The 24,656-nt window shown below is 39.7% G+C and overlaps 1 protein-coding gene across 1 annotated transcript in view; it reads right to left on the reverse strand.

The window, feature by feature from the left end:
* opcml (opioid binding protein/cell adhesion molecule-like) overlaps window positions 1-24,656 on the reverse strand; it is a 211,096-nt gene that overhangs the window by 57,916 nt on the left and 128,524 nt on the right. The window contains exon 3 of the mRNA XM_028595323.1: window positions 2,818-2,943. Coding sequence (XP_028451124.1) covers window positions 2,818-2,943 — 126 coding nt within the window. The remainder of the gene's footprint in view (window positions 1-2,817; window positions 2,944-24,656) is intronic.

Genomic DNA, 24,656 nt, shown 5'->3' on the forward strand with positions numbered 1-24,656 from the left:
TCTTTCAAAGTCACTGAAAAAGGAAAGGCACAAACTGACATCTGAGAGAGTGTACATCCACAGCCTGTCCACTTTAATGAGCCTTAATGGGTCGAACGGATCCATATTGCATTGTCCCCTGAATAAACTGTTTTTCCCCTAACCATATATCTTCTAATCCTTTTAGTGGCCAGCAGCCAGAGATTCAGTGGACACTGCTGAATAATTGATGTAGTCCCCACTGGGTTGAAATGGGGACTGAGTCTTGCAGCGCACAAAATAAAGGTGAGACTTAAATTGGCATCAAGTGAACAAGCATAGAGGCAACACATTTATGGGCTGCTAGTCACCGCACAACTCTTCCTCCTGTCACCATCGGTATCGGAGGATTGATTGGCTTATACTGTAGAGGCTTCAGAGTCTCCCTTCATTCAACAGTGCAATGGAAACAAGACTCATATTAAACAGTGACAGGGAATCTGACACTAACTCCGTTTAGATTGTGTTAACAAACTTCAGGCTCAAATTAGGCAGTGCAACTTTAATATTATTTCCGTATTTCCATATTTCTTCCATGTTTGCCGGAGCCAATTTTCTCATGTCACTTGTCATTTCCATAGTGACAGGTGAGCCATCTTTCTGCATCATCAGCTGCTCCAGCACATTTGCTCATGTTCCTGACACCGTATGAGGGTGAACATTTTAAATGATATGCCATAGAAAAACAACTATCAAATGGGAAGGCAGTCACATAACACATTTTCTGAAAATGCGGTTTAACTCAGGGAGAAGACGGCTCTCTTTAGTGCTGTACTAACAGACCCAAACACTATCCTCTGAGGGAATAGTCCATTATCGCTGGTGACAAACATGAAAAGCAAACGGTGAGGAGCAAGTCAGGAAAATGCCACTGTGCAGGAAAAAAAAAACATTTACGATTCCGACTGCCAGAGAGAATTTTCTTCTGCTGCCCAAACACCTCCCCACACAGTCTCTCTTTTCATTAGTGCAACTCAGACAAATGTCAGAGAAGATAACCTATTATTTTCCCTGTTGACAATAACACATACACACATACATAAACATCATGCCTCTATATTACTTTGATTACTTTCTATTGATTTGCTGCTCTTGCTGTTGTGCATCAGCTCAGGGTTGGTAGTGACGAGTGACTTTCTTTCTACTGCTGGTGCAATCTCAAACTACATGATCGCCTATTGACATATTTTCTATTTTCATCTTGAAAAACAGAAGAACAAAAATCATTGACAGTGTCTGTAATAAAATATGTAGTATGTGTCTGTGTGTCTTCTTTTATTTTTACAATGCCTATCCACCAGTTTCTCTTCTTATTATTTTGTGAACAAATTCGGAGCTTGCACTGAACAAGCTGTGTTTGCACAAAACAAGACGATATTGGCATTAAAGGGGCATTACGCAACTTTTATCAGCCTTCATTGGCGACACATTGGTTGCTTGCAGTAGCTTGTATCGGAGAGATATATAGCAATATTAAGGGGGTATTATTAGCTATTAAGTGCTACACAAGTACCAAATTTTATGTGTAGCAAAAGCATTAAATTGAACTCAGACCCCAGAGGGGTTACTAAGTATACAGTCTGTGTTAATGGCACCATCTGGCTTGATGGTTCTGTCATTAAAGTTGTCCCTTTTGAATGTGATTACAATTCACACTTCAAGCAAACAGGTTGTGGGCAAATTATGATATTCAGAGTAAATATTTGGTGGAACCAATAAGGGAAGGGTTGGAAATGTTGTGGATGACTGAGGTGGTGGAGAGCCACTGGGCTGTGAGAACCCGATTCTGCTGGCTCTAGAAAATGGGGGAGTAACAGAGGAGCAGCTGGGCTGTAAGCATTCATGTCATGTTGGAGGCTGAACATCTGATCCTATAGAGAAAGAAGCACATGACTCACAGTGCCTAATGCTCAGTGGGAAGCGTGGAGCCGACACAATTAGAACACAGAACACATACGCATGCACACACACATACAGGAGCACAGAGCGGCTCGCTTGGCTCTCCTTCAGGCTGGGAGGTGCCAGCACAACAGAACAGGCCGAAGCAGCTGGGGCCTCCAGCCAAATCATGGTTGATTGTTGGGTCCTGTCAGGCCACAGGTTGTGCAGTTCCAACCCCTCCAATTCACCAAGTTGAAAAGAAAACAAGGCCTTAGTCAATAGATTAAAGCCAGGCATTTTTCATCATGAATCCTCTCATGGCTATGTTAACACAAATTCATATGCCGCTGGAGGTGAATGGCTGCTCTGCACGTAGGCGAATATTGATGTGAAGCATGTGTTGGAGGTGCGTGTGGGAGGACTGGTTCAGTCACCTTTACACTGAGATAATGCTGTTGCTGCGTTGCGTGACACATTTGTTTTGTGAAATTTCTGAAATTACCTTTGACAGGTTGAAAAAAAATGATGAAAACTTTCTTAAATATGCACATTACAGAATTTGGGTGGGGGGAATCGATACAGCAGAGTATCGCGATATTTTCCGTGGCAATACCATATCGATACACAGACGCCAAGTGTCCATCTATTATTATACTGTATATGTGTTGGTCAGTTTGTCTGCTTGACAATCCCATTTTGCAGCATTACATTGAAGTGAGACGAACAAACAGAAATGGATTGTTTTAGATAAAATAGATGTTGACAATGTTTCCTTTTGGGGACATCATTTGAATTTGGGAACAATTTGCAGTTGGGGAAAAGGATGGGACACTCTTCTCCATTACCAAATACATTTTACATAACACATTACAGACAGCTTTAATAAACAAAATAGAAATAGAAAACCTTGTGGCTTACCTCTTGGCGAATGGTGCTTCCATATGATGTTGGCCTCAGGTCGACCGACCGCCAGACACATAAGATTGACGTTGCTGCCCTCATTCACTGCGATGTCCTTCGATATGTTAGTGATCCTGGCGGGTACTGAAGGGAGAAAGAAAATCAGGATTGATGGTTTGAGCTTAATTAATGACACGTGAGCAAAGGGCTCGCTATTCCACGTGATCAGAACAGTGATGAGGTTAAAAATAACCCCGGGTTGGGGACTCAATTAGCATGAAATTAGCTGACAAATTTGACAATTCTCTGGCTCGCTGTGCTGTTATACATGATTGATTTTCTTCATCGTGTGTCTTTGCCACACTGCTCATTAGACAAGCATCAGACTGATTTGGATTAAGACCTGATTTCATCTCTCAGACTGGACCAGATTGATCTGTGTGTGTGTGTGTGTGTGTGTGTGTGTGTGTGTGTGTGTGTGTGTGTCGGGATTCTTGATTAGGTGTACCCTGTGAGATTGTAGCATCAAATCAAAGGTCAGACGTTATCCTTCTTCACTGTAATTTGACTCAGTAGAGGAAAATCCACATAGTGTCCTCTGCAGTGTAGTTTAGGACAGTTTACTTTAGCTTTAAAAAATCATGAATAAAAAGAAAATTATTTTGAATCTTTGGGGCTGAGAAATAGAAGTGGTGTTACAGTAGAACCAACCAGCAATGAGCATAATAAGTAAATGTACATAAATAGGAAATGAAGGTAACTAGACTACAACACTGGCCATATAAGGTGAACTATTATGCTTATCCGTATTTTCTGTCATATCTATAATGTTATAATGTTGGATTTTCATGTTAAACATGGCCAAAGCTTCAAATAATGAGGTAAACGTATTTCAGAGAGTTAAAACGTTCAGATTTCCAAATGTTCTGAACGCTACGTTTACAACAGTTTTTTCTACTCTCGGCTCGGGGTAACTTAACACTGAGCTGGCCTTCTCAGGCCTTCTATAATTGGTCATCTGCTCCAGATAAGCAGGACTGGAGTGTTTTTTTAAGCTACATTGTGTGTTAACATTGTCGCATGTAGCTACATGCTAACGGCAGTGAAAGCTGTAATCTTGGCTCCAAGTGTTGTTAATTTCTCCCCAATTTCAGGTCACATTACTGTTGAAACATATCCGGTTGGGTAGTATTTGGTTCAGAAGCCTTTATCTGTGATTTTTGACGGTAGAAAGTGTTGCTATATTCTATAACTGTTCACTGCTAACTACAGTAGCAGCATGCTAACGGCAGGAAAACTTGTAATCTTGGCTCCCAATGCTGGTCATTTTTCCCGAATTTCAGGTCACATTACTGCTGAAACGTATCAGGTTGTGTCATATGTGGTTTATAAGCCTTTATTGGTGTTTTTCACGGTAGAAAGTGCTGCTTTATACTCCGCTGAAGCCACAGGCAGCAACAGGAACGCTGATACGAAATCTGACCAATCAGAGCAGACACGGCTTTTATCGGAAGGGGGGCTTAAAGAGACAGGCGCACCAACAGAGTGGGTGAATACAGGAGCAGCAGCCATCGGCAGTATGAGAAAAATAATGTGTTTTTTGAAAATCAAAGCATGTAAACCTGAAAATGCTATATAATAGATCACCTTCAAACATATTCTGTGCATAAGTAAAAGTACTGGTCTCCACTTCTTAATGCACTAAATGAATGAGCACAAGTGTTGAATAGTAAAACATGCACAGTGTTATATTTGTAATGCTGGTTGGGGTATTTTATTCCTGCATGGTATTAAGTAAATCAGTGGGACTTCATTTATTTCAGAGCAGTTGTCATATTCCCTTCAGGACTAATAAGCTAATGTTCCCTAAGTTCTTTCGCTGTCAATTGATCACATAACTCTCTAATTATAATTATAATGTTAAAGTTTTAGCTTCAATTATGATTAAGACAGCTTATTACTACATTAACATAGTTTAAAACATAATTATAACAGTCATGTATTCCAAGTAATACATCCAATATAATTATTAATGATAGAAAAAGATAGTGGATTTTTTTTCTTCCACATTTTGAATATAAATAAAAAAGTCATGAATGATGTGTTGTATGTGCCAGGGGATTAGAGCTGGAGTGATATGATACCATGCATCCCATTGACCTTTACATTTACCCATTCAATTAGCATGCATGGCTAAAGCCATCTCAATTGGTTCATTTGTGCGTGCAGCCTGGCTCTCTAAATGCCACCCAAAAACTTGCTGTTGACATGGAACCTATAGTTTATAAAATATTTATAACTAGTATCACATAATTCACTATTTGATTCAGGTAAACAAATGAAGGACTATTCCGTGTTTTACACACCATGTTCTCTATTTGCAACCCATCATAAATATTTCTTTTAGTTCAAATTAAAAGGGCTATATAGTCCCCCTTTAGGTAATTACTTGTATCTGATTCTCCATTTCTCCTCAGACATTAAAACATTCAGGATGCACCCATTCACAAACAGAACTAATGACAAAATAAATTGTATTATGAAAGGACTATTACATGCAACACTCATTCCATAAAATGACAAAGATCTGTGCTCAGTTCAGCCATTATTCAAATATTCAGATATTCCCAATAGCCTGGCTATCAAACTTAACAACCTCGGAATCAATTCTCATCTGTGCAACTGGGTCCTAGACTTCTTAGCCAACAGACCACAAACAGTGTGTGTGGGTAAGCACCTCTCCTCCTCCATGACACTAAGCACTGGGGCCCCGCAGGGCTGTGTTCTGAGCCCACTACTGTTCTCCCTCTTCACACACGACTGTAAACCCACTGATGACTCCAACATCATAATTAAGTTTGCGGATGACACCCTCGTTATTGGACGTATAAGCAACAACAATGAGGAGGCCTACAGGAGGGAGGTGGAAAAACAGTTTGATTCTCAACTCGAGGAAAGAAATTATACTAGACTTCAGGAGGCATAGAAAAGATGGTCACCATCCCATCCGCATCAATGGTGAGGTGGAGGCGGTGGTCCAGAACTTTAAGTACTTGGGAGTACAACTCAGTGGTGACCTGACATGGTCTACCAACACTAAAGCTATGAAGAAAGGGCACCAGAGGATGTACTTCCTAAGGTGCCTGAAGAAGGCCCAACTCCCGCAACAGCTGCTAATCAACTTCTACAGATGTACCATTGAGTCTATTATCACATACTGCATCACTACTTGGTATCCTGGCTGCACCGCGGACAACAGGAAGGCCCTACAACGCATCATCACTACGGCACAGAAAATCATCAGAGCACAGCTCCCAACACTGGAGGAAATTCACAGAACCCGCTGTAGAAAAAAACGGCCTAAGCATTTGCAAGAGCCCACCCCATCCTGGACACTGCCTCTTTACCCTCCTGCCATCTGGCAGGCACTATAGAGCACTCTATACCTGCACCAGTAGGCTAAGGAACCGGTTTTATCAACATGCAGTTGCACTGATGAACACACACCACCTCCTCTGCCCCCCCACCACCCCAACCTATGTGCTAGCATAAACACATTAGTCACTAAAAAACATGTTTATGGGTACAAGTGTAATTTGCATATTTGCATATCATGTGTTACTATCTATTTATTTAATTTATTTTATGCATTTTAATCTTTTTAGCTGTGGGCATCCTCAGGTTTGTTCCAAACAATGTCTCGTTGTATCTGTGTACAATGACAAATAAAGTATCTATCTATTATTATGAACTGCCTTCAATGCTGGCTAGCTATTTTGCCTTCATCTCATCCTTTGAATCTGCTTGATATACACAGATACATGGTTTTAGAAATATCATTTATATCTATATAACATCTACATACTCATGTGCTCACTGTAGATATACAAAGTACACACACATTTATAAAATTTACAAAGCAAGCTGTAATTTGAAAAGGTTAGGCATCTTTTTTACATGAAATGTCAATAAGACGTTTCCAGGAAGTGGACACAAAATATTCACTTTGGAAAAGTGATGTGCACGGCTTCTTTTAACAGTTTGGCAAATTGCACATGATGTGGCACACAGCTTATTGTTGGAGAGATGTTACACAGCCTTCTGGCTAACACATCCTCATACCTAAACAAAATTATAGCTCGATATCCAAAGACTCCCAAAATGTCAAATACAGCTGTTCTATTTACTGCCGCACGGTGGAAGTTTAATCATTTGACTGTATTCATGTGACCGTTCTATTTACACATAGTAAACGTTGTGAGACAGAACTAGTTGAGTTTAGGCAACACAAATACTTAGCTAGGGTTAGTAAAACCTTTTTGACCTAAAATGAGTCACATAAAACTTAAAATGAAGACATAACGTGAAAGACATCATTGCGTCACCAACTAAGGTCTGTATCAATCAACTCGGTTGATTTCAAAATGACAGATGGGACACAAACCCCGGCCTCCTGAGTGAAAGTCCTGTGTTTGTTTGGCCCCTCCACACCAACAAGCCTTCTGCAGAATCAGCCACTCTTATACTTTGACGCCTCACTTCCTCGTTTACTCTTGTGATGATTACTTCAGGCTGCCGCCTAACAAGAAACATAATTATCGGTCTTTGATGCATAATCGACCAATAGTCTAGTTTTCTGTCCCTATGATGTTCTCTGTGCTGTGTGGAATCTAAATACACAGAAAACCAAGTCAATTCAAGTGTCTTTTTTGTGTATGTAACCTAAAAATGTGTCTGATGTTGTAGGGCACATTATCTGACCTGTATTTTTTAATATCAATTACAACTGGAGAAGTTTAATATAATACAGATATTCAGAGGATAGAAGAAAACCACGGTGGGCTCCTTTGATCATTAAGCTTAAGAAAAATGGAAAATGAAGCAATTTGTGGATACCAAAATAGCATTATGAATCCATCCTAAAAGTAGATAGGCTTCTGGTCCAAGTCCATTTTAAATGTGTCATTTTCTCTCTGTCTCTTTCATGATCAAAGTCAAATCAATATGTAAAAAATGGCTGTTTTTAACTTGTTCCTGAAAACTGCAACACCTTCAATCCTTAGTAATTATGAGGCAATTTATCTTAATGTTGTTTCTTTGAAGAAATTGTGGTCTGGAATATAATAGTTGTTTCTTGAACAAGAACATCAATTGTTCTCTGAACATTCTGTTGAACCATGAGTCTGTGTACATGCAAATTAAAAACATATCAGACCTCCGAAAGGTTTCTAAAGCTCCTACAATGTATCTAATGCAACCAACTGGAACAAAAGAGCAGCTGATGTCTGTGGTTACATGCTTAATGGAAGTAGCTAGTGTAAAGTTAGGTGCTAACAGCTGTCATGTAGGCGGGGGATTTCAACAGCGATATTATATCACAGAGTATTTTGTCCATATGCTGTTGTGTATAAGCCTTTGTCCTCCAGCTACACAAACAACTTCTACATTGGAGGTGTCTGGGCGCTCACTTGGCTGTAAGTTTATACAAAAAATAGGAATTACAGGCTGTGGGATCTCTGCCAGCAGTAGAGAGAGGCGGTGAGATATCCAGACGCGGAGCGCAGTCCCTTAACAGCCAAAAGGTCATCTAATGTGAATTTCAAGCTATATTGAATACTGTAAAAGGTGTTGTGTATTATGTGCAAAGTAGAACCAGCTAATAACATGTTCCATGAACCAAAGCCATAGCTATAAAGCATTCCAATAGATTTTTTGCAAAACCTGGTGGCAAAATGTGACAAAGAGGCTTCCACAATCGTCTTCCGTTTGCAGCAATTAGACCAATGCCACAGAGCTGATGTGGTAATGATTCATTGAGGGCAAAATGCCACATGTGGCGCCTTTAAGAGGCTCTAAATAGGGAAGGCAGAAGGACGCAGCAGGCACCACTTTCTCAGACCCATTGACCTCTGGTAGAGATGAATGAACAAGCATCTGTGTGCAGAGTAGGTGATGGGTCCTCCAGCTTGATAATGCCAGTGGCCAGGTGATTAAAATCACAGCTCCCCTGCCACTCGGGCTGGTGGTGGATGTGACTGGGGGCCACGACCCGTCACTCTTCGTGTCGGCACAGCCAAGGTGTTTCCGCTAGTAATTAATTAGAAAATGGAATCAGGAGCCTTCCCAAAGAGGAAAAGTATGCTTTCTCTGTGTGTCTATTTAACATCACGGCTTGACTGATGTGATGGTATTTCTTGTAATACTTTTATTTTTTTTCTAATGTCATTGTGCTGGTAAAATGTGTTTCATTCACAGACAGAAGAGTAGATACAGGGCAGAAAAGTGAGGAATGTGAATGTGTCGTTATCAGCAGGGCACAAGAACACAATGGCATAGTAAGCATTGTTACGATACTGCACATTGTTGTCTGTTAGAATATCATTTATACATTCCAGTCAGACAATGCAATGGTGACATACTGTATGTGGGGGATCTTTAAGCTCCAACTTTTCCCCATGAAAATGAGAAATTGTGTTTGAAGGGTCAGGACAATTCAAAACCGGTTTTGAAAGTAAGCTAAGCAACAAAATAGCCCCCCACTACCCACAGCCTCTTGTGAAAGAGGTATTCAATTCAATTCAATTCAATTTTATTTATAGTGTCAAATCACAACAGGAGTTTTCTCAGGACACTTTACAGACAATTCCCCCCCAAGAGCAAGCATTTGGTGTGACAGTGGCGAGGAAAACAGGCAGCAACGCTAACTCTTAGTGGGCGGCCATCTGCCACTGCCGGTTGGGACACAGATCCTTTACTTAAGATACTAAGATAGCTATAACACAAGTTCTGCCTTCAAAGTTAGGAAGTAGTGTTATACAATTATATATTTGAGTACAGTGAACTTCAAGAAACCAGTTTGAGATGATTTGAGCTTTGTGACATGGTACATCATTGAGCTGGATGGATAAGAAGATGGGTACACTTAACAGGACATGGACAGCAACAAATACTCAGGTAGGCTGTGGTGTTTCTCTTCTTCTCTTCTGTGGATGATTCTCAATTGTTACTAAAGGGACCAAAAGTGTGCCAAGAAAATATCACCCACACATTTTTTTCCCAGAGAACTGCTGCTTAAAGGTCCCATGACATGGTGCTCTTTGGATGCTTTTATATACACCTTAGTGGTCCCCTAATACTGTATCTGAAGTCTCTTTTATATAGACCTTAGTGGTCCTCTAATACTGTATCTGAAGTCTCTTTTATATAGACCTTAGTGGTCCCCTAATACTGTATCCCAAGTCTCTTTTTATATAGGCCTTAGTGGTCCCCTAATACTGTATCCGAAGTCTCTTTTATATAGGCCTTAGGTCCCCTAATACTGTATCCGAAGTCTCTTTTATATAGACCTTAGTGGTCCCCTAATACTGTATCTGAAGTCTCTTTTATATAGACCTTAGTGGTCCCCTAATACTGTATCTGAAGTCTCTTTTATATAGACCTTAGTGGTCCCCTAATACTGTATCTGAAGTCTCTTTTATATAGACCTTAGTGGTCCCCTAATACTGTATCTGAAGTCTCTTTTATATAGGCCTTAGTGGTCCCCTAATACTGTATCTGAAGTCTCTTTTATATAGACCTTAGTGGTCCCCTAATACTGTATCTGAAGTCTCTTTTATATAGACCTTAGTGGTCCCCTAATACTGTATCTGAAGTCTCTTTTATATAGACCTTAGTGGTCCCCTAATACTGTATCTGAAGTCTCTTTTATATAGACCTTAGTGGTCCCCTAATACTGTATCTGAAGTCTCTTTTATATAGGCCTTAGTGGTCCCCTAATACTGTATCTGAAGTCTCTTTTATATAGACCTTAGTGGTCCCCTAATACTGTATCTGAAGTCTCTTTTATATAGACCTTAGTGGTCCCCTAATACTGTATCTGAAGTCTCTTTTATATAGACCTTAGTGGTCCCCTAATACTGTATCTGAAGTCTCTTTTATATAGACCTTAGTGGTCCCCTAATACTGTATCTGAAGTCTCTTTTATATAGACCTTAGTGGTCCCCTAATACTGTATCTGAAGTCTCTTTTATATAGACCTTAGTGGTCCCCTAATACTGTATCCGAAGTCTCTTTTATATAGGCCTTAGTGGTCCCCTAATACTGTATCCGAAGTCTCTTTTATATAGGCCTTAGTGGTCCCCTAATACTGTATCTGAAGTCTCTTTTATATATACCTTAGTGGTCCCCTAATACTGTATCTGAAGTCTCTTTTATATAGACCTTAGTGGTCCCCTAATACTGTATCTGGTCTCTTTTATATAGACCTTAGTGGTCCCCTGATACTGTATCCGAAGTCTCTTTTATATAGACCTTAGTGGTCCCCTAATACTGTATCTGAAGTCTCTTTTATATAGACCTTAGTGGTCCCCTAATACTGTATCTGAAGTCTCTTTTATATAGACCTTAGTGGTCCCCTAATACTGTATCTGAAGTCTCTTTTATAACGACCTTAGTGGTCCCCTAATACTGTATCTGAAGTCTCTTTTATATAGACCTTAGTGGTCCCCTAATACTGTATCTGAAGTCTCTTTTATATAGACCTTAGTGGTCCCCTAATACTGTATCTGAAGTCTCTTTTATATAGACCTTAGTGGTCCCCTAATACTGTATCTGAAGTCTCTTTTATATAGACCTTAGTGGTCCCCTAATACTGTATCCGAAGTCTCTTTTATATAGACCTTAGTGGTCCCCTAATACTGTATCCGAAGTCTCTTTTATATAGACCTTAGTGGTCCCCTAATACTGTATCTGAAGTCTCTTTTATATAGACCTTAGTGGTCCCCTAATACTGTATCTGAAGTCTCTTTTATATAGACCTTAGTGGTCCCCTAATACTGTATCTGAAGTCTCTTTTATATACAGTACAGGCCAAACGTTTGGACACACCTTCTCATTCAATGTGTTTCTTTATTTTCATGACTATTTACATTGTAGATTCTCACTGAAGGCATCAAAACTATGAATGAACACATATGGAATTTTGTACTTAACAAAAAAGTGTGAAATAACTGAAAACATGTCTTATATTTTAGATTCCTCAAAGTAGCCACCCTTTGCTTTTTTTGATAACTCTGCAAACCCTTGGTGTTCTCTCAATGAGCTTCATGAGGTAGTCACCTGAAATGGTTTTACCTTCACAGGTGTGCTTTGTCAGGGTTAATTAGTGGAATTCTTTCCCTTATTAATAAAAAAGCAAAGGGTGGCTACTTTGAAGAAACTAGAATATAAGACATGTTTTCAGTTATTTCACACTTTCTTGTTAAGTACATAATTCCATATGTGTTCATTCATAGTTTTGATGCCTTCAGTGAGAATCTACAATGTAAATAGTCATGAAAATAAATAACAAAACACATTGAATGAGAGTGTGTCCAAACTTTTGGCCTGTACTGTAGACCTTAGTGGTCCCCTAATACTGTAGAGTGGGGGTGTGGCCTTGAGCAACTGCCACTTTTGCTCGTTTGAAAGCCATAACGTCTCTCTCTCATGGGTGGGCTAAATTTTCTGGGTGGGCAAAGCAGAGAAAGGGGAGGTAACCTTGCTCCTTATGACCTCATAAGGAGAAGATTCCTGATTGGCCCATCTCAGCTTTCATTTTCTCAAAGGCAGAGCAGGATACCCAGGTTTGCACCTATCACCATTTCTAGCCACTGGGGGACCATAGGCAGGCTCGGGGAACGCATATTAATGTTAAAAAACCTCATAAAGTGAAATTTCCATGCTATTGGACCTTTAATGAATATTTTTTTCCTTTTTCAGACCATTCTCTGTAAACCGTAGAGATGGTTGTGCATGAAAATTCCAGCAATTCAGCATTTTTGAAATACTCAAACCAAAACCACCGTACTACCAGGCGCTTGTTGTGTTGCAGCCATGGAGTGCAGTTAGCAGCACTCTAGTGTGGCTGAAAAAGCCCGGTAAAACTGTAAATCACCATTGAATCAAAATAAAATGTTCCTTTTATCTGAAAAATAAGCATGTGGTCCGTTTTAACTCCATCGAAAGGAAAAATCAGAATTGCAATCAGAATTGTTAAAATCAAAGGGATGGCCAACTCTAGTGGACACCAAGTTACTTGAAGCTGTCCACCCTCTCCACCGTGGACCCGTTAATATTAAGGGGGGCGCCCGGGTAGCTCACCTTGTAGAGTGAGTGCCTCAACGCAGAGGCCCAGGGTTGGAATCCAACCTGCTGCACTTTGCTGCAAGTCTTCCCCCACTCTCTCCCCTTTCATATCCCAGCTGTCTTATCAATTAAAGGCAGAAATGCCCAGAAAATGATCTTTAAAAAAGAAAAAAGGGTTCCTGTTACATTGTTGAATTTTTGGAAGCTTGCAATAATGTAATATAGTAGACCGACTACTCCTTTTATTTCTTCACATTCCCGTTGTTCCCATTGCCACCACGGTAGTTTACTCAGTACATTCACAAATCAACACATTCTCAACCACACCACATTTCTTATTCATTCTATACATCCATGTAAACAGCCACAAGAGGCTGCCGTTTTAGTGATTTTGCAATCACTTTAACATTATTCAGCAGAACAGTATGCACTCTGAAGCACAGCATCATTGTGATCATAGCTTTTTACTTAAAACAGAATATGCCACATGAAAAAAGAAACAATGTGATTTTAGATGTGATTAAAAAGCATGTGATGAACTGAAGAAAAGAAGCTTGGCTCAGGATTGTATTAGGGTGAGCCTGAACCTTTGACATCTCCCAACATCAAAGCCTTTGCTCCTGTGCCAACATTCACCAAAATCTATAATAGATGCTAACTCTTCTTTCATAACAAATTACTATGCGACTGAAACATCAAAGGAATCACTGTCAGTGACTTTTTTTTTCAATCTGCCATCATATCTCGGAACAACAGACATCGGTGACAGATATCTCGGTAACATTCAGTGTTCTTGTCAGTGGTTATTGTTAATTCAGAGGCACACCCAACTCCAAGAGGAGGAACAAGAAAGGGATCCAAACATTCCAGCTTGGGAAGCGTGATTAAACACTTGGTAGGGGGGGAAGGAGGGGGGGGGGGGAGGAGCTGCTCATGCTTTGGTGAGGTGGAAGTAAACTAGGTTAGTTTTCCCACTGGCTGGTAGAAGGGACAAGTGGTGACACCTGCCTTCAAACTTCCAAGCTTTCTCTGTTCAAAGGCAGCTTTTCATATGGGACCCATTGCATCTTATGTTCCAGGATCCGGTCCAAAGTAATGACAGCAGCACTGAAGCGAATCCAAATGGAAAAGTGTGATGCAGTGCGTCAATATATTACCTTGTGATCACCATGAGAAAAAGCACCATGCACATGCTGGCTGAGATAGCTGGGTCTTTTTATGCCTTGTATTTACAAGTCCAGACTTTCAGCCATGTGTTCATTTTATTGATGAGCTGGCCTCTCGTACCTTTTTCAGTATTTCCTGGCGTATGCACATCCAACCTGTGGGCATATATTTTGCAGGACTATGTAGTTATTTTCTCTTGTACAAACCAGATGATATGAAGGCCATAGATTTCACTTTTCAGATGCCGAGTACAAGAGCTGACAAAATCTCAGTAGGAGAGTTCTTCATCATAACGTTTCTCCTCCTTCCTCCACATACACTATTCATGCTAACCCAGCTCACACACTTAAATAGCTGGAAGCCTTTGAAAATGTTTCTTTAGCCCATCTTTGTATATGCCAGCTGAATTAGTGTGCTAAAAGCAGCCTTCAGAAGAGAAGAAGTTGAACATGGAAATCCACCATTTTGTGGAGAGCAAGAATCACGACCATTTCAAATAAAAATAGTAATAATAAAAAAGGTTTATTTAATATATCACCTTTTACAGAACAGAGTCACAAAGTGCTTCACAAGAGTAAAATTGTTTAAAAAATAAGACCAAAATCAAAAGAACAAGCAATAAAAAAGAATAATAGCCTCTGCTACTATTATTATTTTTATTATTATTATTATTATCATTATTATTATTATAGATTTGGTGAATATTGGCACATGAGCAGAGGCTTTGATAAGGGTGGTGATGGTGCAGTGGATATGACAAATGTCTTTGGAGACCAGGGTTCGATTCCCACTGCGATACATCAATCAATGTGTCCCTGAGCAAGGCACTTAACCCCTAGTTGCTCCAGAGGTGTGCAACCTCTGATATATTATAGCAATTGTAAGTCTCTTTGGATAAAAGCGTCAGCTAAATGACATGTAATGGAAAAAAAATAAGTAAAGTAAAACTTAAAAACAAAAGTAGAAACATCAGCTGCTTATCAAAAGCGTCAACAGGGACCACAGAGCGTAGGACCATAAGAAGCATGTTCCACAGTGTCGGAGCCACTACTTCAAAGGCACCTTTCATTTTTAGCTGAGCGCGAGGGACAACCATCCCTGGTCAGAAGACCTGAGTGACCTACTGATAATAAAAGGATGGAGCTAATCAGAGGTGTACACAGGTGCCTGACCATGCAAGGGTCTACTGAAAATGGTTCCTGAAATTGATATGACGCCAATGTAAGGAGGATAGGATGGGAGTGATTGGAGTTGTCCTGCTGGACTTTCTGCAGCGTTCTGGACCAGCTGTAGACGGTCCAGAGACGACTTCTTGATGCAGGTGAAGGTGAAGGGAATTGCAGTAGTCTAGCCGAGATTATATCAAAGTGTGAATGATCATCTCAAGCTAAGATTGTGATACAACAGACCAGAGTTCGGCAGTATTTCTGAATTGGAGGAAACATGTACGGGTCAATGATTTGATATGTTAATCAAAATACATAGCATGATCAAACATAACACCAAGATTTCCGTGTTTTGACTGCACAGCTAAAGACAGGGACCTCAAACACTGAGCAACCTTGGAAGCTGCGATATCTGAACGATAAGGACCTCAGCCTTATCTACATTGAGCTGTTAAAAGCCATCTAGTCCTCAGACAATTTTTCAGTTTTTCAGTCTCATCAAGCTCAAATGAGACATACAACTGGATATCATGAGTGTTACAATGATATAAGATCTATTTGAATTGGCTAATACCTAGTGGAAGCATATACAGACCGAAAAAACTGAGGCACATCACAGAAAAGGACAGACGTTTCAGACGTATAGGGACCAAGTGACTAAGAAAAACTCTTTTCCGAGAAAGGTGGAAAGGTGAACCATACCAGGGCGCTCCCAGAGACACTCACCCACTGCCTAAGCCTTTCAATCAGGATGCTGTGATCCACGGTATCAAAAGCTTGCCATGCCGCAGAAGCACCAAAACAGAGCATTCACCCACATCAGAAGACTACATTATATTATTGGACATTCCGAGAAGAGCTGTTTCAGTGGAATGCTTCTGATGGAAACCATATTCAAATTTATCTAGAATGTTGTGTGCAGTCAATTCAGCAGTGAGCTGTTTGGTTGTCTTTGGGGTTGAAATCACTGGAGGAAATGAGGTCAGCAAAGTAAGATCAGAGAACTACTTCACTACTGTACTTAAGTACAAAAAGGCTGTATTTGTACTCTACTGGAATATTACTTCAGTACAAGTGAGTCGATGAGTTTAATACTTTTACTCCGATACGTTTTGTATGTGCTGCATCGTTACTCGTTACTGTTGTGAATTCCTCACGCTACGGAGACTGTGTAGGTCACAGTGTTTGTAGTTACAGCTACGTTAGTTACACACGCTAATTAGAAAGAAATCCCTGAGATAGTGTTGTGTTTCTTTTCATTACGGCGGTTGGAAGTCAGAGACGATGTAAGTTTTTACTCAGTCTGCAGTAAGTCCTCAATGTTAACCGTTTGACCCTGTGATGTGAAGCTGCTAGTTTATTTGTATTTTGCTAACTTGCTAACTTTCCTGTTCATCACACATTACTAGCTAGTGTGTGATACGTTTTTTTTGGGCTTTAATCGTTACTGTGCTGGAGAGGATGTTCATTTTACTTGCACAGTGTGATAATTGTACATTTTATTTCAATATTTATTAATAAGTGATTAATAACCCACTGTTATATCAGATAATAGCAGTTTTAACAGCTGTGACATTAATGTACCTTTTTTGGGTTTATTTCAGAAACTTCCTTCATATATCCAGCAAATGTACAGCTTGTGACTGCCTGTAATGCACCGTCTTAATACCACGTAAAAAGTTGAACTCCACCTGGTGACTCGTGCTCTCTGATAGGAGCCCTGGAGCAGCTAATACACATTATCCAGCATTCACAGGGTTAAAATCCCAACATAAAAACAATACAAATTTGATTTATCCTCATTCATATTTAGCAACAAATGATATATACATAGCTACAAAAAATAGCAAAAAAGTTGGAAGTTAGACAGAAGTACAGAGAGTAGTGATGGTCAAATGAAGCTTCGCAAACCAGTGTCCTTACTTTCTGAGCACACTAGATGGCGCTCTCTGTTAAACAAAAGGTGAAATGAACCGAGATCGCCATCTAGTGAGCTCAGAAAGTAAAGACACTGGTTCGCGAAGCTTCATTTGACCATCACTAACAGAGAGTCGTTGTGCTATCAAGATGATGCACCGCACCGTCTCGTTGCATTGGTGTGAACTGGCAGCTTTCAGAGAGTTGTGAGTAACAACCCCCCCCCCACACACACACACACACACACACACACACACACACACTGATACACACGTTAATGGTGAAAGGAAGATTGATTACATGTAGTGATACAGAGTGAAATTGTAAGTTGTTTTTAATGACCTGCTTACCTTTAGCTACGTTTTCTTGAGGTAAAGGAAAGGGGATATTTTGGTTTGCTATGGAAAACTAAAGTCTAGCTAGAGTGAACGAGGGAAATACAAGAAATGGTTAACTTAGCAAGCTAATCACAACTCTTTATTCATTGCCAATAATATAGCCTGTCTCTATAGTAGATATATTTTAGAACAATATCAATCCCCATACAATGTTGTTGTCACTGAAAACTAAATGTCATAGGGTCCCTGTTAATGCTATTGTACCGTTGTAGCCTTCAATTCATGGAGCAGATGAGATGGATATTGGAAGATATTTCAGCAGAGAGAGAGAGAGAAGCAGGAGATTGGCAGAGCAGTTGATCCTGATTGAGGTCAGTAATGGTCTATATGTCTAAGGATTGTTTTGTAACAATAAGCATTTGTTGGCCGGTCTAGGTACTATGCATAGCCTAAAGTAAATGATTTCATTATATTTATTATATATATGCTAGCTATATTCTAACTAATTTAACTTTCTGCATTCATTGGCTGTGATAAATTAAATACATATGTAGATGTTGCCTAAATGTAGGCTAGGCTAAAAATGAGCACATGCCCACAGATACACATGTGAAAATAAAACGAAAGCAATCCTACATACAGTACTGTTACATGTGCCTCTTGTGTGTGTGCGTGTCTTGTTTTGTCCCTCTGTCTCTCTCCCTCTCTGTCCCTCATTCTGCCCTCCTCCCTCTGCCTGTTGCACACCTGAGTGTAATCAGTGCTCAGGTAGAGTGGGGGAGGTGATAAGGAGGCAGAGAGTGAAGGGACAGAGGCACATGGAGCGCACACCAGCAGCACACCAGTGAGGAGTTTCCTCCTCATCTTTTTTTCCACAACAAGCAGGTTTGTGTTTTTCCCAACCTCCATGCACACTTAGGTGCTGGAGTTTTGTTATTTTAGTTTATTGTGTTATTTTGGGCTGGAGGTTACCCGTAGTTCAGTTATTCGTCTTTTTTAGTTTGTTCTAGGATTAGTTTACCCTTTTTAGGTAGTTTAGGGGGAGACGCGGGGAGCGACGGCCCACTGCGAGTTTGGTCCAGCGCCTTCCCATCTTTTGTTCTTTTTGGCCGGGGTCTCCAGTCCCTTTTTGTTTCTTTGTTTGTTACTTTTGGGAATATTCATTATTTAATAAAGCTTGTTGGATAATTGTTAACATTGTGTCTGGCATCCTTTTTATATGTTACATCCTCCAGTCCCTTTTGAGCCTTTGTTTGTTCCTTTTAAAGGGAGGCTGTAACAAGTACATACAGTATATACAGTATATATTTCATTACTTCAAATCTTTTATTCCTTCCACCATCAGGTTATTGTATTTAGACAGTAGCCACTTTAAATAGGATCCATATTAATATCTTACATGATAAAGTATCGTTTCTTGTACTGCTATTTGTCATTTATTTAACTTACCAACGTATTAGCTGTCTGGCCTCTGTTTTTGGACATTTTGGATGTTTCATGTGACCAGTTTGGATTTTAAAGTCATGAAATTAACATCAGGGTTTTGTTTTATCTTAAAGGATAAGACCGAAGGAACAGAGTAGAAATGGAAGAAGAGGATATGTAATATACCTTATTCGGTGCATTGAAAGTGGAATAGTTCCATATGGTGTGTTTGTCTATCTGCAATCTGATGGCATACTTTAAAATGCTATCCATAAACTAATCATCACTTGAAACTGGTGACTGGTAAACGTAATATCAGGTTGATTTTACAGAGAAGAGTGCGTCATATGAATCTCACGCAGCATTGCTTATATTCACAACATGCCCAGTCAGCCTACAAATTAAATGAGTGGCAGTGTAATGTGAATGTTCACTTTAGAAAGAGACAGAGTAACCACGATCAAGATAGAATTTTCTCTTCTATCCCATGTTCACGGTCTCTTCCAATCCGCATTTTTGTCTGCTGCCTTTTCATGCCTGCAGTCATATTTTCACACAACAGATTTTAAGGTTTGTGCCAAATTAAAATGTAATGCATCCTGCAGAGCACCAAGAGACTATCTTGCAGCACATTTTGAATACATTCTGCAGTTTCTTCAAGCAGGTGAAGGCAGGGTGCTCAAACAAAAACTATTGTTTTCAATCTTTATTCTGTCTCAACCACACCCTTGACATTGAATCCGCAGTCCGTGGAGATGATTTTGAGATGATCACGAACTAAAGTATTTGCTGATGGTTGTATATTTTTTTGAGAAACAAAGTTTGGTCAGAGTCAGTAGAAAATGTATTCTGGATTTGACCTTGTGCATCTTCAATGCCCAATATCTGCTGCTGTCGGAGTGATGTATTTGTAATGCCTTGGGCAACCACTTCATGGAAGTCAGCTCAGCAGGTACAGTAATCACTCAAACTCGATTGATTCAATTACTAGAATCATAGATTCAAAATTTGCCTTGAAGCTTCATTTAATGAATGTAACTAACTTCATACCGCTCACTGTATTTCCGCACGGATGATTATTACTGTCGCACAACGGAGTAGCGCTGTGGACACATTCCATGCCCTTATAGATTGACGGCATGGATTACAAAATGGAGAAAGAGAGCCAAAACAGTTTGGGGCTTAGAGAAGAGACATGCAAGAGAAAACGACAAAATTTAGGATAAGTTCAAACTCTCAGTCTAACGTTACTCATCTATTCCACGTAGTGGACCGGTCACATGGTAACATTAACGCTAGCATTTATAGGTACACTTTTCCGACTTTCAACTGGTTCCATTTGCCTGGTAATACGTATATTATTAATTCATCCCTTTTTCAGTAGATCAGTGTCGTATGTACAGCTTTGTGAGTTCACAGACAGCATTTTAAACATGATTATCACAGAAAAAAAATGTCTTTAAAGAAACGGAATGTAATATGGCACTTGCATGCACTAAATAGGTATATTTTTTAGAAATTTAATTGTATGCAATTTAAACAATACCAATGTTGCTTTTTCTGAAAAAGAAAGCACTCTTTTGAATATTTACTAGTGCTCTTTACTACAGCAAAAGTATTTCTTATCCAAGTACTTGAATAATCAATGGAATAATTTGTAGAATACTTGATTACTAAAATATTTGATAGCTACTATCCTACTGTACCTAATGTAAAAGTAAAGCAAGGCCATTTTAGTGAGTAGTATACCATAAAACACTGTTCCTTCATTATGTTCTAACTTTCCAAGGTGAAGATGTTTAAACCACAGACTGACAAAGAAATCCAAGAGTAGCTTCACAAACTTCAGCCAATGGTCTTTCCTGCCTTCCCAATTCCAAGCAAAACTTAAACACTGATAGATATCCACCTCCTTCCCACCGTTATAGAACTGGAGGTCTCTTGGAACAGAAAAAGGCCCACAGTTCAGAACTTGTCTGGTAGCATGACAATGATAATGATAATTGAAGCAATTACAAAGACAAGGAGGCCAGTCCCCTTGTTAGGTGTTTGATATCATCAGAGTGGAAGGTGATGCCCTTATTTTTTTCAATTCCTGTTTGACTGAGCCTAGAAGCGAAAAGGGCACCAGAAAGATCTACTCCCAATCTCCCACGAAGATGATGTCGCTGACAGGTCACAGACGCAGGAAGACCAGGATCATACATTCATCCAACACAACAAGACTTTAAAAGAACATCTCTGTATTCCCAACATGTATACACAGTATCAGGTCTGATCCCTTATAAAGGATGAGTCTGGATTCACTGATGAGTTGTTTGCTCATAAAGGTCATGCAAATGATCCTTCATATAATCCAATAATACATTTTTCAGGCTGTAGCAGATGCTTTACTCTCCAACTGAGGGCCCAACAATGGGATAAATCAATGGGATGTGGATGGGGTATACAATATGATACTTCTCTTTTACATTCTGAGCTAGCAAGACAGGCTGTACAACCACATATTTACAGTGAGAGTAATTTATATAATGGATAAACATCCCAAGTAGCCAGAAATAAGAATTTGCAAATGCCAGTCAGTGTCAGATTCTGGCTCCAGCAAGCATTCTTCTCAATGGCTATAGGCAAACCAGTGGAAATATGTGATCATCAAAACCGTCTAATGTGACTCCCAGCTCCAGCTCACAAATCAATTTAATTTCAAAAATACATCTATTCATAAAAAGGAAGGATATCTGAGATGTGGTGCCACTTGCATGTATAAATACATAACATGGCTCTTCCTAACTGTACAGGCCTTTTACATTTTACATATATTTATTTTCAAAAGAAAGTATTTTGGTTTTACATTTACTTTCATCCATTTGGCACGTGCTTTTTGTCTTTGTCAATGTACAATATGAGTAGTTTTGATAGTTTTGAATGCTGAAAGGAAGTTACAAAACATGAAGTTAGAACAAGAAATAGAAAACAGGTACAAATTTGAGTATCCAATAGGGTTGCAACAAAATGAAAATTCTTGGCCTGAATATAATAAAAAACACTTGGCTGGAGGCCGAATAACCCAAACAGTTTTTCGCATTTGTTTTTCATTTATTTTGCCAATTTTTATAGTAAAAATGTGCTTTTCGGCCTTTTCACTTATTTTTCCAAACACTGAAAGTGCTTTTCTTTGCTATTTTCGGCCAAATAATTTCGGTTGCCGAACATTCAGTGCATCCCTAGTATTCACCGTCTCAAGTTTGAAACTGGTAGATTGACCCAATAGTATTTCCCTAGAACAGCAGACACCTGGCCACAGTATTTGGACTCCAGGTTAGGGTAAAATGTAAAAACGAAGTTCGAGGTGAATGAAAATCCGACAAAGATTGGAGTGGTTAGAGACCATCTGCCTTTCCATCCATGTGTCCATGTGCACAGCAAGACATGCATGACTAACGATATTTCATTCCATTTCTTTATTTATAAGGATAACACATTATTAATCAACATCTCTGTAAATGTGTCAGTGTTAGCCAGCTGGCTAATTTTGAAATGCAATCCTTTGGCAAAATGTTTATAAGATCAGATATGTATGTATTGCAGTTGCTCGGGTTAAAACATCTGCTGTATTTTCCTTAAATCCAGTCCACATCCTGTTTGCTGCAGCTCCCTGCTGCAGTAAGTGCATCACTGATTCCACAGCAAGGTAAGACAAGTTCAATCCTGTTTGATCTGATGATCTGTACCATGGCACTGCCTTCACTCTGAATCCACCAATACTTTGGTTCTTGCCATTAAGAATTTTATTCCAACAGAACTTTCTGTCTGATGTGCACTGTTGGTATTTCATTGAGGAGACAGCATGTACACCACTGATTTTTGGCAAGTTGGCAGTTCAGACCTTTGCTAATGCAGCAGCATGTGTAAAAACAACTGATGAGATTCTACCATCCAATCAATCCACTGTACACTGCATGGCTATGCTGTATAATGACCAAAGAAAGTAAGGGCATTTTAAAGCACTGCAATGACCATAAGGAGCAAACTTTGTTCCTTCAGTACCTTCTCAGATGATAATACTTAAACCAAAGATTGCTGAAGTAATTCAAGAGATTATAACCTTAGGCCAAATGTGTTTCTAGCCTCTGATGAATTCACATCCATTCTCCTTCCCAACTTAGTTAGTTTAGTCTATATCCTTGACGTTCCACTTTTGGGATTGCTCCGTTGCTGCCGCAAAATCTGTTGCCTTGGGCTTCCTTTGTGTTGGCATTTTAAACTCCGGTGGATTTCTGAGGACTATGGTTACCTGCTCCTCAGATCTCTGCAGGGTAAATCCAGACAGCTAGCTAGACTATCTGTCCAGTTTTCTGTTGCACGAATAAACGTACACATGTTCCACCAAAACAAGTTCCTTCCAAGCCTATTTTGCAGCAGCAACGTGGCTTTTCTCCACTGCTTTGCACCGCCCAAGACGATTGTGATTGGTTTAAAGAAATAAACCATAGCACGTTTTCCTCCCATCCCTGAATGCTATGTGGAGTAGCCAGACTCTCCTCCTCCAGGAGGTTCTGGCAATGCGAAACTAAAAATAGTTATACTTATTTGCCTTGTTGTCAAGTTGAGAAGATTGATACCACTTTCATTAGACATGTCTAATTTTCAGCCAAGATCTACTCTAGAACTAATATTCCTGGCTATTATCAAATGGCACACATGTCATAATCTGCTAAAGTCTGTTTGGGTACATGCTGAGGAAGATATTCATTAAGACTCTCCCCCCTAAAAAATTAGGTCTGTCCAGGAAATTACAGTTTCAAACCAACAGAAAGATTTGCCAGCTGGCCTGGTGTACCACATTTGAACAGATTACTTAGAGGGAGATCAGCAACAAAACCTGATCAGTGTCTGCCCTAATGCTGGGATACTTTGAGTTCAGTCTTACTGAAAAATTAAAAAAGGGAGCCAATGCTTCTCTACTTGCCAGTTTCTGTTAAAAGATAGATGTAGGTTAAGCCCCTGCAATGGACTGGCTTCTTGTCCAGAGGGGTGTATGGCTAAGCTGCTTCACGCCTAAAAAACATGTAGATAATCTCCTTAGCAACAGGCAACCTCAGCTTAAACAGGGCTTACTTTTTAGACTAAACAGACTGACTACCCATCAGATGAGTGTATGATCTTGCAGTTTTGATGTTCTTTCATCGAATGAAAACATCTGAGCAAAATCAGGTGGAGTGATGATTACATATCCCAAAATTAGGCCTCAGGGTGATACAACCTGCAGGATGAGATGTAAAAATGTCTCAGAGTAAATGATTTATAGTACACACAGTGCTCTTGCATTTGAAACATCAAATCATGTATTTGAATGAAAGCCAAGGAAGCTGGCTGCATGTGGTCTGGTCTCCACATGTGCTCATCATGCGCATATTGTGCCAAACAGGAAAATGAAAACAGTGCATCCCAGGCCAAATGTCCGTCGAGCTCAGTCGGTGAGAAATTGAAAGTGAAAATCCCCACCAGCCTCAGGAAAGAACGAACACTTTTAAATGTGTTACACAAGCAGAGCCTAAAGGGCTTACTCTCCAATTCCAGTTATCCTAATGTTGTGGAATATTTCAAATGCCTCATTACTAGCATTTTACGAGAAAGGGAGAAGCCTCTCTCTACTCTATAATGAGCCCTGCAGCTTATTAGACCAGTGTGCATTGCATTGGAAGGACCGATGCTTTCT

The sequence above is a fragment of the Perca flavescens genome, chromosome 13 (genome assembly GCF_004354835.1).
Source record: "Perca flavescens isolate YP-PL-M2 chromosome 13, PFLA_1.0, whole genome shotgun sequence".
Classification (NCBI taxonomy): domain Eukaryota; kingdom Metazoa; phylum Chordata; class Actinopteri; order Perciformes; family Percidae; genus Perca; species Perca flavescens.